General features: G+C 41.0%; 1 protein-coding gene across 4 annotated transcripts in view; it reads right to left on the reverse strand.

Annotated features, from left to right (window-relative positions):
• RNF144B (ring finger protein 144B) overlaps window positions 1-17,219 on the reverse strand; it is a 172,944-nt gene that overhangs the window by 30,896 nt on the left and 124,829 nt on the right. For all 4 annotated transcript variants that reach the window (XM_055322531.1, XM_055322530.1, XM_055322529.1 and 1 more), the window contains exon 3: window positions 6,848-6,952. In XM_055322531.1, coding sequence (XP_055178506.1) covers window positions 6,848-6,952 — 105 coding nt within the window. The remainder of the gene's footprint in view (window positions 1-6,847; window positions 6,953-17,219) is intronic.

A 17,219-nucleotide genomic window follows, 5' to 3' on the forward strand; every position in this document is an offset into this window, starting at 1 on the left:
CAAGTCTGGTACTACTGAGAAAGACCATGAATGAAGGCTTCTAATTTAAGAGAAGCAGAAGCTTTTTATTTGCATCATTTAACCGAACTATGGACATCTCTGCCTCTCAGCTTCAGCATCAGAGTTGACGGTGAAGTAAATTTGCATCAGAACTTTGCATCCAGCTCTTACGCAGTATAAAAGAAAATTTTGTTTGCTTTTCAACGCAGTTTTTGTGGAAGAAAGAAGCATACTTTTAAATGGACAGTGAACTCTACCATAAGTTACTTGAAATCCTGTATCTGTCCTGTGTGTAAACATGTTTTAGATATATGAGCTTAATTAAAGATTCGAAATACAAAAAAAAAAAGTACAAATACGTGTTTGTATTTGCATGTTTGCAAATACAAATACAAATACAAATACAATACCCCAAATACATGTGGGGTGCTATGACTGTTACACATGATGTTAATTAAATATGTCTAACATTTACAACTGAGAAGAAATGAAAAGTGAACTATACCTTTGTTTATCTTATTATCTATGATCATAGTATCAGAACAGGCATCACCACTTACACGGACACCAGACCTACAAAAACTAAAGAAGAAAAAGGGGGAGGGGGCAGACAGTAGAGCCTGTTTGCCAGAGAAGCATTTATGCTGGAAGTGATGTGTTCCCATAATACTGACAATTGGTCAGTATCTCATATATAAAATATAATGTGTATATAAAACTTTAACAAATATATATTTTCTTTATATATTTGAAAGAGAAAGCAAGACAGAGCATGAGCAGAGGGGGAGGAGCAGAGGAAGAGGCAGAAGCAGGCTCCCCATGGAGCAGGGAGCCAGATGCTGGGCTCAATCAGAGGACTGTCAGATTATGACCTGACCCAAACACAGACGCTTAACTGACTGAGCCACTCAGAAGCCCCTGTATAAAAGATTATTATATTAGCTTTTAGTTAGGAAAATAAAGTGGTTAAAACATTGAAGTTAGGGATTGGCTTAATGCAAGTACCACTCATCAAGGTCTAGAAAGCCAGGACAGATGAGAAAAGAAGAAAAGCCTAGACTTTACTTGGGTTTGGGCCCTTTAAACCATACTTCTGCTACAGTTGCTTCAGCAAAATTAATATTAAAATTTTTTTAAAACTAAAGAGACCAAATAATACGAATGATTCGGATATTTGAAGATGGAACTGACCGTGAAGAGGTCATTATAGCATGACCACGAGGAGACATGCTTTATAGCATGTCAAAGCTGTGGGAATTTTTGAGGTGCTAGGACTTGCAAAAATCCTGGCAAGAGAAATAGTCCTAGCCGTATGGATAAGTGCCTTACCGCACTAATACAAAAACTACCCGTGTTTCCTATCTCAACCCAGAAAATAAGAACTGCACTTCCTAACATCCCCCAACTCATCACTTGAGTGTACTAACCAAGCTCACATATCCTTCTCTACATACTAGATATTTAAACCTGCTGGAAAAAGCAGGAGGGCATCCCTGTCTGAGAGCCAGAAGCCTCCCCTCCACCACCCCCCGCCCCCAGTGACAAACATGGCGGCAGCAAGAGCTGGAATCCCAGGGCAGGAATTGTTCTCAAAGTTACCTGAAGAGGGCCATTTGCTGTTCGATTCTTACCTGTTCTACAGAGGCTTCAGGACACCTTCCCACATCATCCTCTGCCTCTCTCCCTTGGTTCCTCCATGGGTAAAGGGGACGTGCCCATGTGGACACCCATGCGACACATTCAACCCCCCACTGCTTACTCTTCTTATGGTGGCCTTTATTTGAAGGAGTAGCTTAGAAACAGAAACATCATTCTCCACTTATCTGCAGCTTTAAAGCAAAGCTTTAGATATATTCTAAAGCAAAATTCAACTGGAACCCTAAAAATATCTATTAACACTGGCAGAGCAGATTCCTTTATCTTTTGCCACCCCAAGTTTTGACTCCTCTCACTAACGTCACAGCCAAAGGTTGCTACAGACACACTTGATCCCTTCCCGTTCAGATCCTTAGGCCACAACAACAGGCTGCTTGGCGGGGCATCCTTATCCTTATCTTCCCTTCGCCCCACCTCACATTGTGATTATGGAAAAGACAGTGGCAAGAGGAGATAGCAAGTGGGGGCTCCTCTGAAGGATAATTTGTGGGGAGCACGCAGACCTCCAGAATTCCAGCAGCCTTTCCCAAAGCCACCTTAATAAATGTGCAATATGAGTAAAAACCGTATTTATTTTGCAAATGTAGCTTTGAATTCCTACTCCACCCCTATCTCTCCCTCCTAGACCTTCACAGTGTCCCACCTCAACTGCCTCCTACAGAAATTCTGGGGTGCCCAATTCTGGGCAAGAGCAGCTGTACCCATCTTTGCACTGGGGCATGTGGCGGCTCCAGCAGCAAAATGCAGTCTGGTCATTTCAATGTCCCAGGACTTGGAAGGAGAACTGATCGCTGAGAAGCTGTTCCCTGCCCTCCTCTGCCAGCTGGCAGACAGAAGATGTTCAATTTCTCAGGCCATGTAACAGTAGGTCTGCGCTCACCAAATTCTACAGGGCCCAGAACAAGTGGCTCAGGCTCTCCCACTGAGTGATGATGTGCTACTTCCCCAACAGTATAAGGGCACAGCTACATTAGTCATCACCTTTTGAACAGGACTACTCACTCCCAGGGCAGGCCTTGCCTAAAGTAACACTATCAGAGTAACCAATCCGCCTCCCACCTCTTAGAATTCCATACTGGACAAGATTCCCTGATCAAGTACATGAGAAAAGCACACCACCAATTAAAACTCCCAATGATGCAAGGAGAGCGAGTTCTACTTTTCCAGGGTCCCCAGGGAGTGCACCTCTAGCCACTGCCTCCCATCAGCCTGCGGGACACAGAAGTGAAGGTGCCTTTTCTACTCTCTTCTCCATAAGCAAACAGTACTTGGTCAGGCATTAAATGCTCTGATTATGAAGTTCCTCCTGACAAGTAAAAGTTAGGGGGCAAAGCCACAGCTGAGCTCATCTGGAAGCAGTAAGAAGGAAGGCAAGACCCACAGTGGGCAGGAGCAGATGCATGGAACACAGGCAATCGTGTGAGTCAGATCTACACTGGAAAGCATTTGGAGAAAAAAGCTGAGAATGCCTGGTGTCCTCTGAAGATGAAGAAATGTTATACTCATATGGATTTTATAAGACAGTGAATGATGAAGAACCATGTATTATATGTAATACAAACAGCAGCAGCACAAAGGTAACTTGAGTCTTAACCAGAATAATTTTTAACTGTGTTACCTGTGTATAATTAAACATTTTTTAAAAGGTAGAAGAGTGGTAGAAATGGAATCCAGTCAAATACAAGGTGAACAAGCCCCATTATGATATACTCAATCATATCTGGATTAAGAGCTACCTATTATTATAGGGGCGCCTAAGTGGCTCCACCAGTTAAGCATCCACAACTCGATCTCAGCTCTGGTCTTGATCTCAGGGTGGAGAGTTTGAGCCCTGCATTGGGCTCCACACATTAAAAAAAAAAAAAAAAAAAAAAAAAAAAAAGGAGCTGCCTATTACAATAATAACTACATACAAGGAAATCTTGATGTAAAGGAAGATGCTTTAGCCCAAGTTCACATGTATGTGGTATTTGCTTTGAAAGGTGTGGTCCCATATAAACTGGCAAAGCTACCAATATCTCTAACATAATGTTTTATTCATGTCTCAATTCAGTTTTACTCCAGGGGGAGAAAAAGTGGCCCATTGGTTAAGAACTTTGATGACTGTACATTCACGCCCATCTTTATTTAGTCAGGCTCTCGGCAGGCCAGTGAGAACAGAACCAGGCCCTTAATGCCCTGGAGTGTCCTCCTACTCATCTAATAGGAAACAGACTTCGAAGAATTGAAGAAATACCATAGTTTAGTTCAAAAGATGTTTTTGCTCTGTTTAGTTTCCCCCCCCCCCCATATACCCTTTGGTAATTTCTAAGAGACATTACGGCTTTCTTTGGTTTCCATACAGTCTAAAAGTTAAACCGTTTTTAGAGTTAAACTGGGTACAGAGAATGAGTGCTGGGAAAGTGTGATGAGAATGTGTACGATGGGAAAAGGGGAAGAAATAAGACAGAGGGGAGAACTGCAGGCAAATATGAAAAGAAACTTCTATACTAAGAAAATCAGAAAAGTTAAAACTCTGGTCTGGAGGGCTGGGAGACAGACTGTGGCCAGTCCTCACGCACCTGTCTAAACCCTTTAGCTCCAACATTTGATATCCAAACAGTCAATGGCTGGTGGATACCATTCATTTAAAAGTCTACAACAACGCCATGTCACTGAACTTTCTGTGATGTTGGAGATGCCATATTCTGTGCTAATCTGGCAGCCACGAGCCACACATGGCTACTGAGCATTTAGAACATGATTAATGCAACCAAAGGAATGAATTGTTTATTTTATTTAACCTTAATTAATTTAAATGTAAGTACCATATGTAACAAGCGGCTACTGGATTGGACAGTACGAGGTCTAGGATACATGCCTGTCAATGGGTTAATGTCACTCTGCTAGATCCGAAGCCCCATGAGGATAGCACTGGGCCGGTCTTATTTACCTCTCTTTCTGACATGGAACAGGGCCTGGCACATTGTGTACACTTAATAACTGCTGACTGATCAGAGTATCACAGAAGCATATCAAAAAGGAAGTATCTTTTCTAAAAGAATTGTACATTGAAAGATGCTCCTAAAAAAAAAAAAAAAAAAAAAAGAAAGATGCTCCTGAACACCCGAGTCTTATTTTAAAACCCACTGCCAAGTTGTATAGCCAACCTAATCTTTCCCCACTTTAATTTCCTTTTACCCATTTCTCACACAAAAGAAACCAATATTTCGCACCACAGGTTGACATATTCAATATTACTTTTTTATCAAAAATATTCCATTATTTCATGATTTTCCTAAAATGTATCACTTCTAAACCATTATGTATTCCTTTTATTCTTCCTTAGAAAACACTCCAAGCTCACTTGGACCACCTCCCCTAGCTCATATTCCATAAGTTGAACATAGATACCCAAATACAGATTGGTTAAAAATGGTCTATAAACATCTTTCTGCCTGCTTTGCTTACAAAACAGAGGAAGGCAGCCCAGGTGGCTCAGCGATTTAACGCTGCCTTCAGCCCAAGGGCCTGATCCTGGAGACCTAGGATCGAGTCCCACGTCAGGCTCCCTGCATGGAGCCTGCTTCTCCCTCTGCCTGTGTCTCTGCCTCTCTCTCTCTCTCCCTCTCTCTCTCTCTCTCCCCCTGGTGTCTCTCATGAAATAAATAAAATCTTTAAAAAAAAAAAACAGAGGATATATATATATATTATATATATATAGCGCATATATGTCTATATAAACAAACATATCAACACATCCACATCCACACACATATATGTATATATATCCAAGCACACACATATGCACACTACTGAGTCTCCAATTATCAAGTCCTCCATCGTACAGTCTACCTGCCTACGTTGTTCTACTCCTAAGGCCATATAGTTATGGGGATCAGAAAGAACTAGATTAGAATTATAACTCTTCTATGTTTTAGATATGCACTCCTGGGCAAATTACTTAACCCCCCTGGGCTTTCCTTTCATAAGTTTGTTGAAGGGATTAGATGGTATACCAGCTATGAAAGCATCCAGAAGAGCAACCCAATGCACAGCAAGTGGCATGCAATGTTTACTGCATGAGTAACTTATTTCCTCTGTTTCTTGGGACCTCCTCCCAAGGCTTACAAACTTCCCAAGAATGGGCTAGTATTGGTTATCTTCTGGTTTAAAGTAATCAGGATCTGAAAATTAAAAAACAGATTCAGAAAAAAATAATAATAAAAATTAAAATAAAATAAATAAAAACAGATTCAGGGGACCCTGGATGGCTCGGCGGTTAAGCGTCTGCCTTCGGCTCAGGGCGTGATCCTGGAGACCAGGGACCGAGTCCTACATCAGGCTCCCTGCATGGAGCCTGCTTCTCCCTCTGCCTGTGTCTCTGCCTCTCTGTCTCTCATGAATAAATAAAATCTTAAAAAAAAAAAAAAAAAAACAGATTCAAGGGGTGCCTAGGTGGCTCAGCTGAATGAGTGTCTGCCTCCTGCTCAGGTCATGATCCCAAGGTCCTGGGATCAAGCTCCAAGTCAGGCTCTCTGATCAGCAGGGAGTCTGCTTCTCCCTCTCCATCTGCCCCTGGCATGTACACTCTCACTCTCTCTCTCTCTTCCTATCATTAATTAATAAATAGAATAGAATAAAATAAATCTAAAAAAAAAAAAAAAAGCAGCTTCAAGGGCAAGCTCCTGATAAGGGATTGAAGAAACAAAGGAAAGGAATATATCACAACCTTAAGAAGATGAAAGAAGAACTCATTCAAGAAAGCCATTTCTGATCCCATATAAAGATCAAACGAAAGGCCTGTGGACATGATTTTCAACTCCATCTATGTTTGTGAATGGCAATAGTTTATATTGTCTATAACTGGTTAAAATCTGTCACCTGTTTATCTTTAAAGTATTAAATATCACAAGACCACCTGCTATTTAGCTATTTAGACCACACAGTTGGTAACCTTGATTTCTAGCACCTTCAACTATTCTAGAGCTTCTTCAACACTCAGACAACATTTATAAATAGAACTGAAGTAAATAACAGCTTTAACAGTTTGTATGAAGAATCCATACGTATGTAGCAATACAGTACTCCTTGAAAAAGTTAGCCTCTGTATTTTGTTTCTAGACTGCCTGGCAGGGAAGTGCATAAGGAGTCAAGATCCTAGGAAATATCATCAACAGGAAAGAGAGGAGGTCATGGGACTCATCTGTACCTCTGCTTCCTGCAGGGTCCCGTGGTTTAGGCACACTGTGTCAGGGCAGGCAATGGGAGACCCACATCCTTCTCGGATTGCCAGCTGCAGGTACTGTTTCAAGCACTAGAAGTTAAGAAGAAAAAAAAGACCATTACTCATTGCATTTCAGTAGCACAAAGGTTACATAACCACCACGGCCTCTTCTTCCTTCACTGGCAGTCCTGGGCTCTTGTACTCAGGAAACATAAGTTATCACAAGTGTGAACATTGAGAGCCCTCACTTTGGAAAGAATGCAAGATAGGTGATTAATTATGTATGACCTCATCCTAAGAATATTGAGTTTACTCAAGGAAACAAGTCAAATTCCCAAACACTCACACATTTTATCTACCACTGATTTGGGAAAGAAGAAACACTCTTTTGCACTGATGGCAAAAGCCTTTTTACTTTTTCTTTCTTTCTTTTTTTAAACTTATGTGACTTCCTAATTCCCTTATTACCTAGTGGTCCTTTCCCTCAAAGTTGGCCTAAAAGTAGAACTCTGTGACTCTCATGCTGAGCTAGCCAAACAGAATCAAAATACAATTGACCCTTGAACAACATGGGTTTGAACCATGTGGGTCCATGGATATGCAGGGTTTTCTCAATCAATATAGTACATAAATGTATTTTCTCTTACAATTTTCACAATTTAACAACTCTTAAAAAGTGATGATTACAACTGGGTTCAGATTTTTCAAATTTATGCATTTATGTATCAACCTGCTACATTAGAAATATTGCTGTTGCACCAACCTTTTATAAAAGCTTAATTATTAAACAAATTCTATGGTCAGAATACTGAAACTGTAATTGTGAACCTATTCCTTTCACTGGTCATCTTTATTCTTTTTTTATTTTTTTAAGATTTCATTGATTTATTTGAGAGAAGAGAGAGAAAGCAAACATGAGGGGGGGGGCAGAGGAAAGGAGAAGCAGACTCCCCACTAAGCAGGAAGCCTGACATGGGGCTCAATCCCAGGACATGGGGCTCAATCCCAGGACCTTGAGATCATGACCTGAGCCAAAGGCAGACACTAACAGACTGAGCCACCCAGGCACACCTATCTCTATTTTTTTTCCTGAAAAGAAAACTAATACAACAATGACATTATTTCTAGAAACTAATCTTCTATTTACCTGATTGAAATTACCGTTACAATGTACTACCAAAGCAAAGACTAGAGCAAAATATTTAAACCAGATTTGTATTTCTAGAACTACTTAATAATTCCCTTCTTCAAGGAGTCCATTTCCCCCTATGACTTCATCACAGAAAAAAATGGGAAAGTAACCCAAGTATCCAAAATAGAAGAACATGTAAATAAATTATGCTAAATTCATATAACAGCATGCTGAAGAATCATGAAAAATATTTTCAAATTATGTTTAAACACACAGGGAAAATGTTCATGATTCAGTATGAACTGGTGAAAAAAGGTATCTAGGAACAGGGCTTCTCTTGAGGAATTCTTCCTACAGTTGACTGTACTATAGGTACCGTATTTTAGCTTTTATTTTCTTGTTTGAGAGGAGGGTGAACAATTCCTTGCTCTAGGAGTTTCTGTGCCAGACAGTCTCTCATGCTAAGAAGAATGGAAAAGGAGAAGAGAGCCATAACTTGGAAATATGGGGAAGAATTTCAGTACATGTGCAAAACTCAAGAGGAAAAGCAAAAAAGCTGGCTCACAAAAAGGAGGCTTACACCAAAGGACAAATGAATAAATGATGCAAAGGCCTGTCCACCCGGCTCTGTTCCTAAGGACCTCGCTGCCATCCATCTGCCACACAGATTCCAGTGTGACCACCACCCATGTTCCCCAACTGCCACTTGAAATTTAAGCAGAAAGGCTCTGAAAATGTATGGTCTCCAGGCTCAGGGGAAGGTATCTGAGAAAACAAAATGAACAGCATTATGAACATCTATTAGAATTATGTGGCTCTAGCCATGGTGCCATTCCCTCAGGTGACAATGGGAAAGTTACTTAAGTTGTGCCCCAAACCTGCTTCCCTTCATTGGAAAACCAGAAACAATTAATATCTGGCTATGGTTACCTCACAGGGTTTTAAAGACATGTACACACAAAACACAAACCTGGAGTTGTATATACGGGAACCCTTTGAAAAATTCGCAAACTGCAGACTATTTGGTTTTATTTCTACTCCACTTCATTTAATCTTAGACGTTCTATCCAAAACTTGGTGAGGAAATGTTAATCCTCTGATTTCTGAGATTATCCTTTTTCTACTCCCTTTGGAGAACCAGTTAATAAGCCACTGTGGTACAGAACCTCCATAAACAGAGCAGATAATTTGCAACAGGACATCATACACACCTCTATTCAAGTCTCTCGCTAGAACTATTTGCACCTGTAGAAAAAGCTTAGAGTCCAACAGAAATAAACACTTTGTGAGTTTTTACAGGCAAAAAAAAAAAAATCATTTCAATTTATTTTACAAACCTGTAAAGTTGAAATCTAAGCTTTCCCAAGAGTTTATCATAGATGTTCTATTTGTTAATGTAGTGTTCTTAGGTGTAAAGCCAGTAAATTCTGAAGCTGCCAACAAGGACCCTCCTGGACACAATATTACGTGACCCATGATTCTAGGGGAGAAGTCAGAGCTATACATACGGGCTACAGGGCATGCCTGCATGAATACATACAGCAAGCTTTCAGGACAGCATAGGCACTTAACACTCCATCACCGTGAGCATGCATTTCTAGTCGAAAGGCAAGAGGGACAACCGCCAGCCCTAGTTATTTTTTCTTGTTGAATTTTCAAGCACCTTCGGTTTATTCTGTCTTCCAACGGCTTTCACTAAGAATTTAATCCCAAACCCTCCCTTCTCTCCCCCAGCACCTCTGGCTGAAGTACAACAGAAGCAAAAACATTCATTGGAACTCCCCTGTGCATGTTATACAAACCAAACCAACTTAAATAGTTAACAATTCTAGGAGAGACTGGCTTCCAGACTGTAAATGAAGACACAAAGAAAGAGGGGGAGAAAAAGCACCATCATTTAGTCACATTAAAAAAAAAATTCCCTCCCAGGCAGGCAGTCTCTGCTTTGCCGTCCTGCCGACAGCTCCCCTGCACTGTACTCAGTAAACTTCTATCTCCTCTCTTCTGCCCTGGGGTGAATTCTTTCACCACTGGGCCACCGGCCCCCACCCCATGCAACCACCTCACATTTGCTGGCCCTCCCAGGGAACCTCTGGCCCAGTGGGGCCTGGCTTCTCCCTGGATTCTCTGGGAATTTCTCAGGACTTTCTCGGGAGGCATAGGGTGGGCTCAAGGAGGCTGTGGGGGGAGCTGATGACCTCAGGCTGAGATTACTCCTAGGGGAGGCTCAGGCTAGAAGTTCCTGATGGGGGGAAGGAGGAGAAAGCCACCAGGGCCCTTGCCAGAAAGAACAAAGGATTTCCCCTCTGGCCCTTGGGAGAAATCTCCCCCTCCTTTCCCTTTCACTTTCTGGCCCCCACCTGGCAGTCTAACCTAGTCCTTCCCAGACAAGGGCTCTGGCCTGATGGTCAGACTGGGCCCACCCATGAGGGCCAAGGACCCCTTCTCTCTGCTCTCCCACTCCACCTCCAGTGTATGGCACAGTCGGCAGCGACAACTAGTCCAGGGCGCATCTGCACACCTTGTGGAACCCATTGACTGACTCTCAGCCACTGTGTGCTGCTTTCGGGCCCCCACTTTTTCCTCTGTCCCCATTGGTCTGGCCACTGTCTTGACCTGCAGGCAAAATATGCTCCTGCATATCGGACTGACTCCATTCCATACACAGGTGACAAGTCCACAAGGACCTGTCTGAGGGTCCCCTCCTGCTATACCCCAAGGACCCAGCCACCTTGGAGTTTCACTTAAATCGCCTATGAGCACGTTAATCTAATACTAAGTTCTGCCTGTAACTGCACAGAATCACCAATGGCCCAACAAGTTTAGGTAGGGACAGAGTGTCCCCCACCCCACCCAGCAGGAAACGGCTACTGAAGGCAAGACTTCCATCCAAATGCCAAAGTTGTGTCATTGTCGGTCAGTCAGTGGGGAATACAGAGGCCCTTTTTTGGCAATAGGCTTGAGCTATGGAAACCCAAGTAAGGTAAAAGGGTTGACCAGCAGGCTGAATGCAAACAGCCTTGTTAAGTGACTCACTTCAAAATATCCATAAGCTGTAGCTGACCAATGGGTTACCCACAACCTGACACAGATACCCAAAAAGGGAAAATTCAGTATGTTCCCATACCTTCTCGCTCCCTCTTCTCTCCCTCCCCTACAGCCCCCATCACAACCTCCTGGCAGATGGTCTGTCCTTTGCTGCTCCCTTGCAGTGTATTCCATAAAATTCTATCTCCTTAAAAAAAAATTACATTCCATTGAATAATAGCATTAAACAGATGCCAAAATATGCAATTTTCGTAACAGAGTCTAAGGGAAATGTTTTGAAAAAAACTTCTTGAAAATCCTGATGACACACAAAAAGAAAGAAATGGTTTTTTTTTTTCCTTTTTTAAATAGTCAACATTCCACTTAATTTGTATGGGAGAACATAGAAACATTTTTAGGCCATGGACCATCATATATAATAATGATTTTTTTTCTCTCCTCCAACTCCTGTCCTTGTCTTGCATTTTCTATCTCTATCTCATTTTCTATCTCATTCTCTCTCTATATTCACAAATGACATTTCCATCCACCCAGTTGCACAACCTGGAAATGCATGGATCATCTCTAACATCTCTTTGTCTTACCCTGGATCCAATAAATGCCTACGAGAAGTCTTCGCCTGTCTAACCATGCCCTCACTACTTAACAGAGCCTTTGAATCCCACTGTCCCAACATACCAGCTTCCCCACATCCCCAGTCTTCCCCAGCTCAGTAAATGGAACCAATTACCCAATTACTCAGCCAAAACAAAAGCAAAGACACCCTTGATGCCTCTTTGCTCAAACTCTCAACCAAAACATGTCCCCAAACTAAGCATTTCTCATCATTTCCGCTGCAAACTCAAGTCCCCATCACCCCTTTTGGAGACATCTGCACTAGCTTTCTTGCTGGTCTCTACTCCACACAGTAGCCCAGTCCTCTTCATACATCTTTTTAAAACATAAATCATATTTTATTCTCCTGCCCCCAAATCCTCCAAAGAATGTGCATCTCATGTAGATGGCCTCGCCAGCTCCTTACCATGGCTCAAATGGTCCTACTTGTTTCTGACTCCTGGAGACTGCTCAGCTCATTTCTACCACATTCTCCCTTTACTCTGAGAAAATGAACCTGGCCACTATTTCTTTGACATGTCACACTTGGCTTCTTTCTTTGTTGGAGCCATTTACTCTCTCTAGAATGTCCTTCCCCTAGATGGCTCCATCTCAGGTCATTCAGGGTTGTGCTCAGTGTCACCTCCTCAGATCGGCCTTCACTGACTAAAAAGGCCAATCTTTCCTCCCGTATCAGGCCTTCTTACCCTGCTTTATTTTTCTTCATAGCACTTTCTATTACCTATGATATTTACTTATGTCTTATCTTGTACCACTAGAAAAAGTACAGGGACATGGTCTTCTTGGATGGATTCTAGAAAAACACGTAGAAGGTACTACAAAACACATTACTGCATGATTTTATACATTCCAAAGTCCTATCCATTCCATGTCCTAAGTATTGATCAGGCCTGTTCACCTCTCCCAATCTCTTCCTGCCCCATACTTAGACCACTTTCCATTACCTGCTACCTGACTTCTGCCTTAGTCCATCCATTCACTGATCTTCCTATATCTGATTTGCCTCTTTCTAATTAATTCTCCACACTGCTGGCAAAAGGAACTTTAATACAAGTCTAAATCTGATCCCTTCTGTCATCAGCTTAAAACCCTTCCAAGACTGTAACCACTCTTTATGTCTCCTTTGTAGCACTTATTATAATTAGGACTTAAAAACTAGGTGTATATAGGGGTGCCCGGGTGGTTCAGTGTGTTAAGCATCTGACTCCTGATTTTGGCTCAGGTTATGGTCTCAGGGTCACAGGGATGGAGCCTCATGTTCGGCTCCATGCTGGGCATGGAGTCTGCTTAAGAATCTCTCTCCCTCTACCCATCCCCCAACCCTGTATGCGTGTTTGCTCTCTCTCTCTCTCAAAAACAAATTAGGTGTATATACTTATGTACCTCCAAAAGCCTCACTCTCTCCACTCAGTCCACCTGTCAACATTACCAGGTATTTCAACCTTTAGATTTCTTTTATTAAAACCTCATCTCTAGAATAATCCTGTCACCATTCACGAATAATTAGGACAGGAGGATAATCAGATGAGGCAGTGGCTTCCTAGCAGAGGTCAGAGCCTTGAAGAAAAGGATATAAGACAGGTATGTTTCTATGGACAAGAAACACTTGAAACTAGGAGGCACTAATGGGCAGAGTGGCTGTGATATTATGATTTAAAAGAAGTACAAATACATTCTCCCTATTTCTTGCACAGAGCTTCTAAAACTTTTGGGATCTCCTAAGGAATCAGAGAGATCAAGGTATCTTCTGTTACATTAACAAACAGAGGCAACTTTGGGAAGCTCCCTGCCCCAGGTCAAAGCACCAACCCTATGAGTAGAGGGCCAGAACTTACAGTCCCATGAATCGACTGACCTCCAGGGAGGGGAGAGAGGCTGGAAGTTATATCCTGGGCCACTGGGGATTGATTCAGTCATGCCTATGGAATGAAACCTCCATAAAAATACAGAAGTCAGAGAGCTTACTGGTTGGTGAACACACACAGATTTGTTAAGAATGGTGCACTTTGGAGCACATGGAAGCTCCATGCTCTTTCCCCACACCTTGCCTTATGCAGGTCTTCCTGCTGGCTGTTCAGGAGTTATATCATTTTATAATAAACCAATAATCTAGTAAGTAAAATGCTTCTCTGAGTTCTTAGAGTTGCTCTAGCAAGTTAATTGAACCCAAGGAGGAGGTCATGGGAACCTATCATTTACAGCCAGTCGATCAAAAGTGCAATTAACAACCTAGGCTTGTGACTGGCACTCAAAGTAGGGAGACTTCTTTGATCTAGGCTTGTTTGGATAAAGGTCTATTCAGATTCTTTCCCCATTTTTAATTGGGTTATATTTGTGCTTTTATTACTGAGTTCTAAGAGTTCTTCATATATTCTGCAGGTGTCCCATGTTGGATATGATTTGCAAATATTTTCTCCCATAATGGGTTTGGTTATCTTTTCATTTTCCCGAGGATGCCCATCATGAAGGTTTTCAATCTTGATGAAGTCCAATTTTTTTTTCTTTTGTTCATGCTTTGCCTAATCTGAGGTAACGAAATTTTTTCTATTTCCCATATTTTCTTCAAGAAGTTTGCAGGTTTAGCTCTTACAGTTAGGTAGAATCCATTTGATTTAATGTTTGTCCATGGTGTGAAGAAACAGGATGCAAATGGCATTCAGTTGTCCCAGCATATCGAAAAACTATTCTTTCTCCCTTTGAACTGCCTTGCCATCCTTGATGGAAATCCATCGACGACCGACATGAGAATTTATTTCTGGAACTGCCAATTCTATTCCATCAACCTGTCTATCCTATGACAGCGTGACACAGTTTTGATTATTACAGTGCTGTAGTTAAGTTTGAAATCCGGAAGCAATTTCTCCAACTTCATTCAACTTTTATGAGACTGTGTTGGCTATGCTAGGTCCCTCAATTTTCCATACAAAATTTCGGACAAGCTTGTTGATTTCTGCAAAGAATATATTTAGGATTTTGATAGGATTTGTATCTATAGATCCACTTTATGGCCATTTTAACAATATAGGCATGCCTTGTGTATCATGCTTCCCAGATACTATGTTTTTTTTACAAACCTAAGATTTGTGGCAATCCTGCATCCAATCCAGCAAGGCTATTGCACCATTTTTCCAATAGCATTTGCTCACTTCCTGTCTCTGCATCCTACTTTGGTAATTCTTTGCATATTTCAAACATTTTCATTATATATTATATTTGTTACGGTGATCCATTGGTGATTGTGACTCATTGAAAGCTCAGAGGATGTTTAGAATGTTTTAGTAATAAAGTATTTTTTAATTAATAGGGGTTTTTTTTAGATGTGATGCTATTGCACACTTAAAAGGCTACAATATAGTATAAACATAACACATATGCTGGGAAACGAAAAAATTCATTGGGCATGCTTCATTACAATATTTGCTTTATTAAGTTGGGAACCAAATCTCCAATATCTCCTACGTATGCCTGTATTAATCCATGAATATGGAGTGTCTTTCTATTCAGTGTTCTTGAATTTCTTCCAACAATATAGTTTTCAGAGAAGTTTTGTACTTCTTTTGTTAAACTGATTCCTATGTATTTTATTCCTTTTGAATTATTGCTAATAATTGTTTTTAATGTGCCATTATCATATTATCCTTTGCTAGTGTATAGAAATACAATTGATTTTTGTATATTGGTCTTGCATTCTGCAATCCTGTTAAGCTGGCATCAGTGTTTTCAAACTCTGTTATTTCAATATGCAACCAAGAACCTCTAGTCCAATACAATCTATGCCCTCAAGTCTAATCAAGGAAATACATGCATCATCACTGCATTTAACTTACTCTGTAATACTCAGAAGTATAATCTCCATAGGAAGGAAGGACCCCTTTCTAACCAGCATCTCTGTAGAGAATGCATGCATCTAGCTAGTTCCAGAAGAAACCATAAAGGAAGCCTAAGAAGGAAATTATATATGCAAAAGTTAAAACTCTGATTGAAATCCTCTAAATAACCCAAAATAGGGCTGTTACTGTTTTTGGAAAAGGGTACTAAGATCCACTTTGTAAGTTTGAGAACAGTCATTCAATATGGAAGATTAAATCTGGCCCCCCATCGAAAGTACCTCCAGTTCCCACCAAGCAAGAGTGATCAAACACTTATATCTTTAGCTCAAGTGATCATGAAACATCTAAATTAAGAACCTCAGTGATGGAAACAGCTCTGAAGAGAAATCCACTGGAAATGCTGCAGACTGATCCAGCCCTCACAATGAAATGACTCAAACCTGCTAGACTGGAAGCACCTTTCAATCAGAGCAGGGAGCTGGCACTAAGCTTGGGAAGGATCTGCTTTCAAAACAAGTAATTCAATAACTCTCTGATTGACCTTTCAGAGGCTCTCCCTTTTATCCCACCATGGTTGCGCTTCTTAACAGAGGGGGCCCCACTTCTCAAACGAGTTCCAAAGAGATCCTTCTGTGCCAGGTGCTTACAACACAATCTACCCAGAAAAGCAACCGATGGTTCCAGGAGAAAGAAAATAAAGCTTGCCAAGTTTACATCCTTCCACTTCCTCCAAAGAAACATGACATCTTAGAACTGGCAGCCCTCAGCTGGCCCCCAAGCCCTAGCCAACAAGCCCAGGACAGGCAGTGAGGATAAGCACACCCCAGATTAAACATCGGGAGATTCCACTGAACTCATTTATCACTTTCTTCCTCCTCCTCTTGTGCACCCAGAGTCCCTATTTGAACTCTCAGGCAGCCTTCCTGACTCTCCCAGAATGCACAGAAGGCCTCAGCAATACAGAGGAAAACAAATCCCAAATTAACAAAGGGTCAAAAAACCCCTTCAGCCATGATGTAGGGCTATGCAAGTTATCTGCATAAAATATAACCATCAACCATCCAAGTAAACGCAGTAAAGAATTAGGCTTAGACTCTACTAGAGAATTCACAGGGAGTATCCATCGGTTTCGTCCATACAAGGGATAGAAGGATAAAAGGATGGAGAGATGTGTGATAAAGCAAGTAGTGTAAAAATTTAATGATGGAATCTAAGAGGTGGGGGGAATATAGATACTCATTGTTAAACTTCTTTCCCCTTTGTTGTGTGCTTGAATGGTTCCGTTAAACTGATGTACAAATTTTTAAGCTAAAAAAGAAAAAAAGAATTACATCATTCACTAAATCTCAGATTTTAATGTTCCTTAAAGCAAGAATCACCTGTGTTATATCCTATATAAACCCCCAATATCTGTCTTACTATTTAAACTGGAGTCTGAATAAATTAGTGGGATGAAATTAATTAAAATTAATGGTAGCAACATTACTGATCACCTAAATTTTTGAAATTTCTCAAGAATATTTACATTGTATAAATGAGACAATGAAGCTAACTCATCGTCAACTACATTTTTTTCTACAGGAAAAAACCTACAAAAAAAAGCCAGTGTGCAAAATGGTTTACACCAATGACCCAGAGGTCAATCAACTGTGATGCTGTTAAATTTCTTCAAGAGAATATGGTTTCTTTACATAGACTACTAGTTAGAAATGACTTACTATCAGTTTACCTT

This window comes from Nyctereutes procyonoides, unplaced genomic scaffold, assembly GCF_905146905.1.
Source record: "Nyctereutes procyonoides isolate TBG_1078 unplaced genomic scaffold, NYPRO_anot_genome, whole genome shotgun sequence".
NCBI classification, from domain to species: Eukaryota; Metazoa; Chordata; class Mammalia; order Carnivora; family Canidae; genus Nyctereutes; species Nyctereutes procyonoides.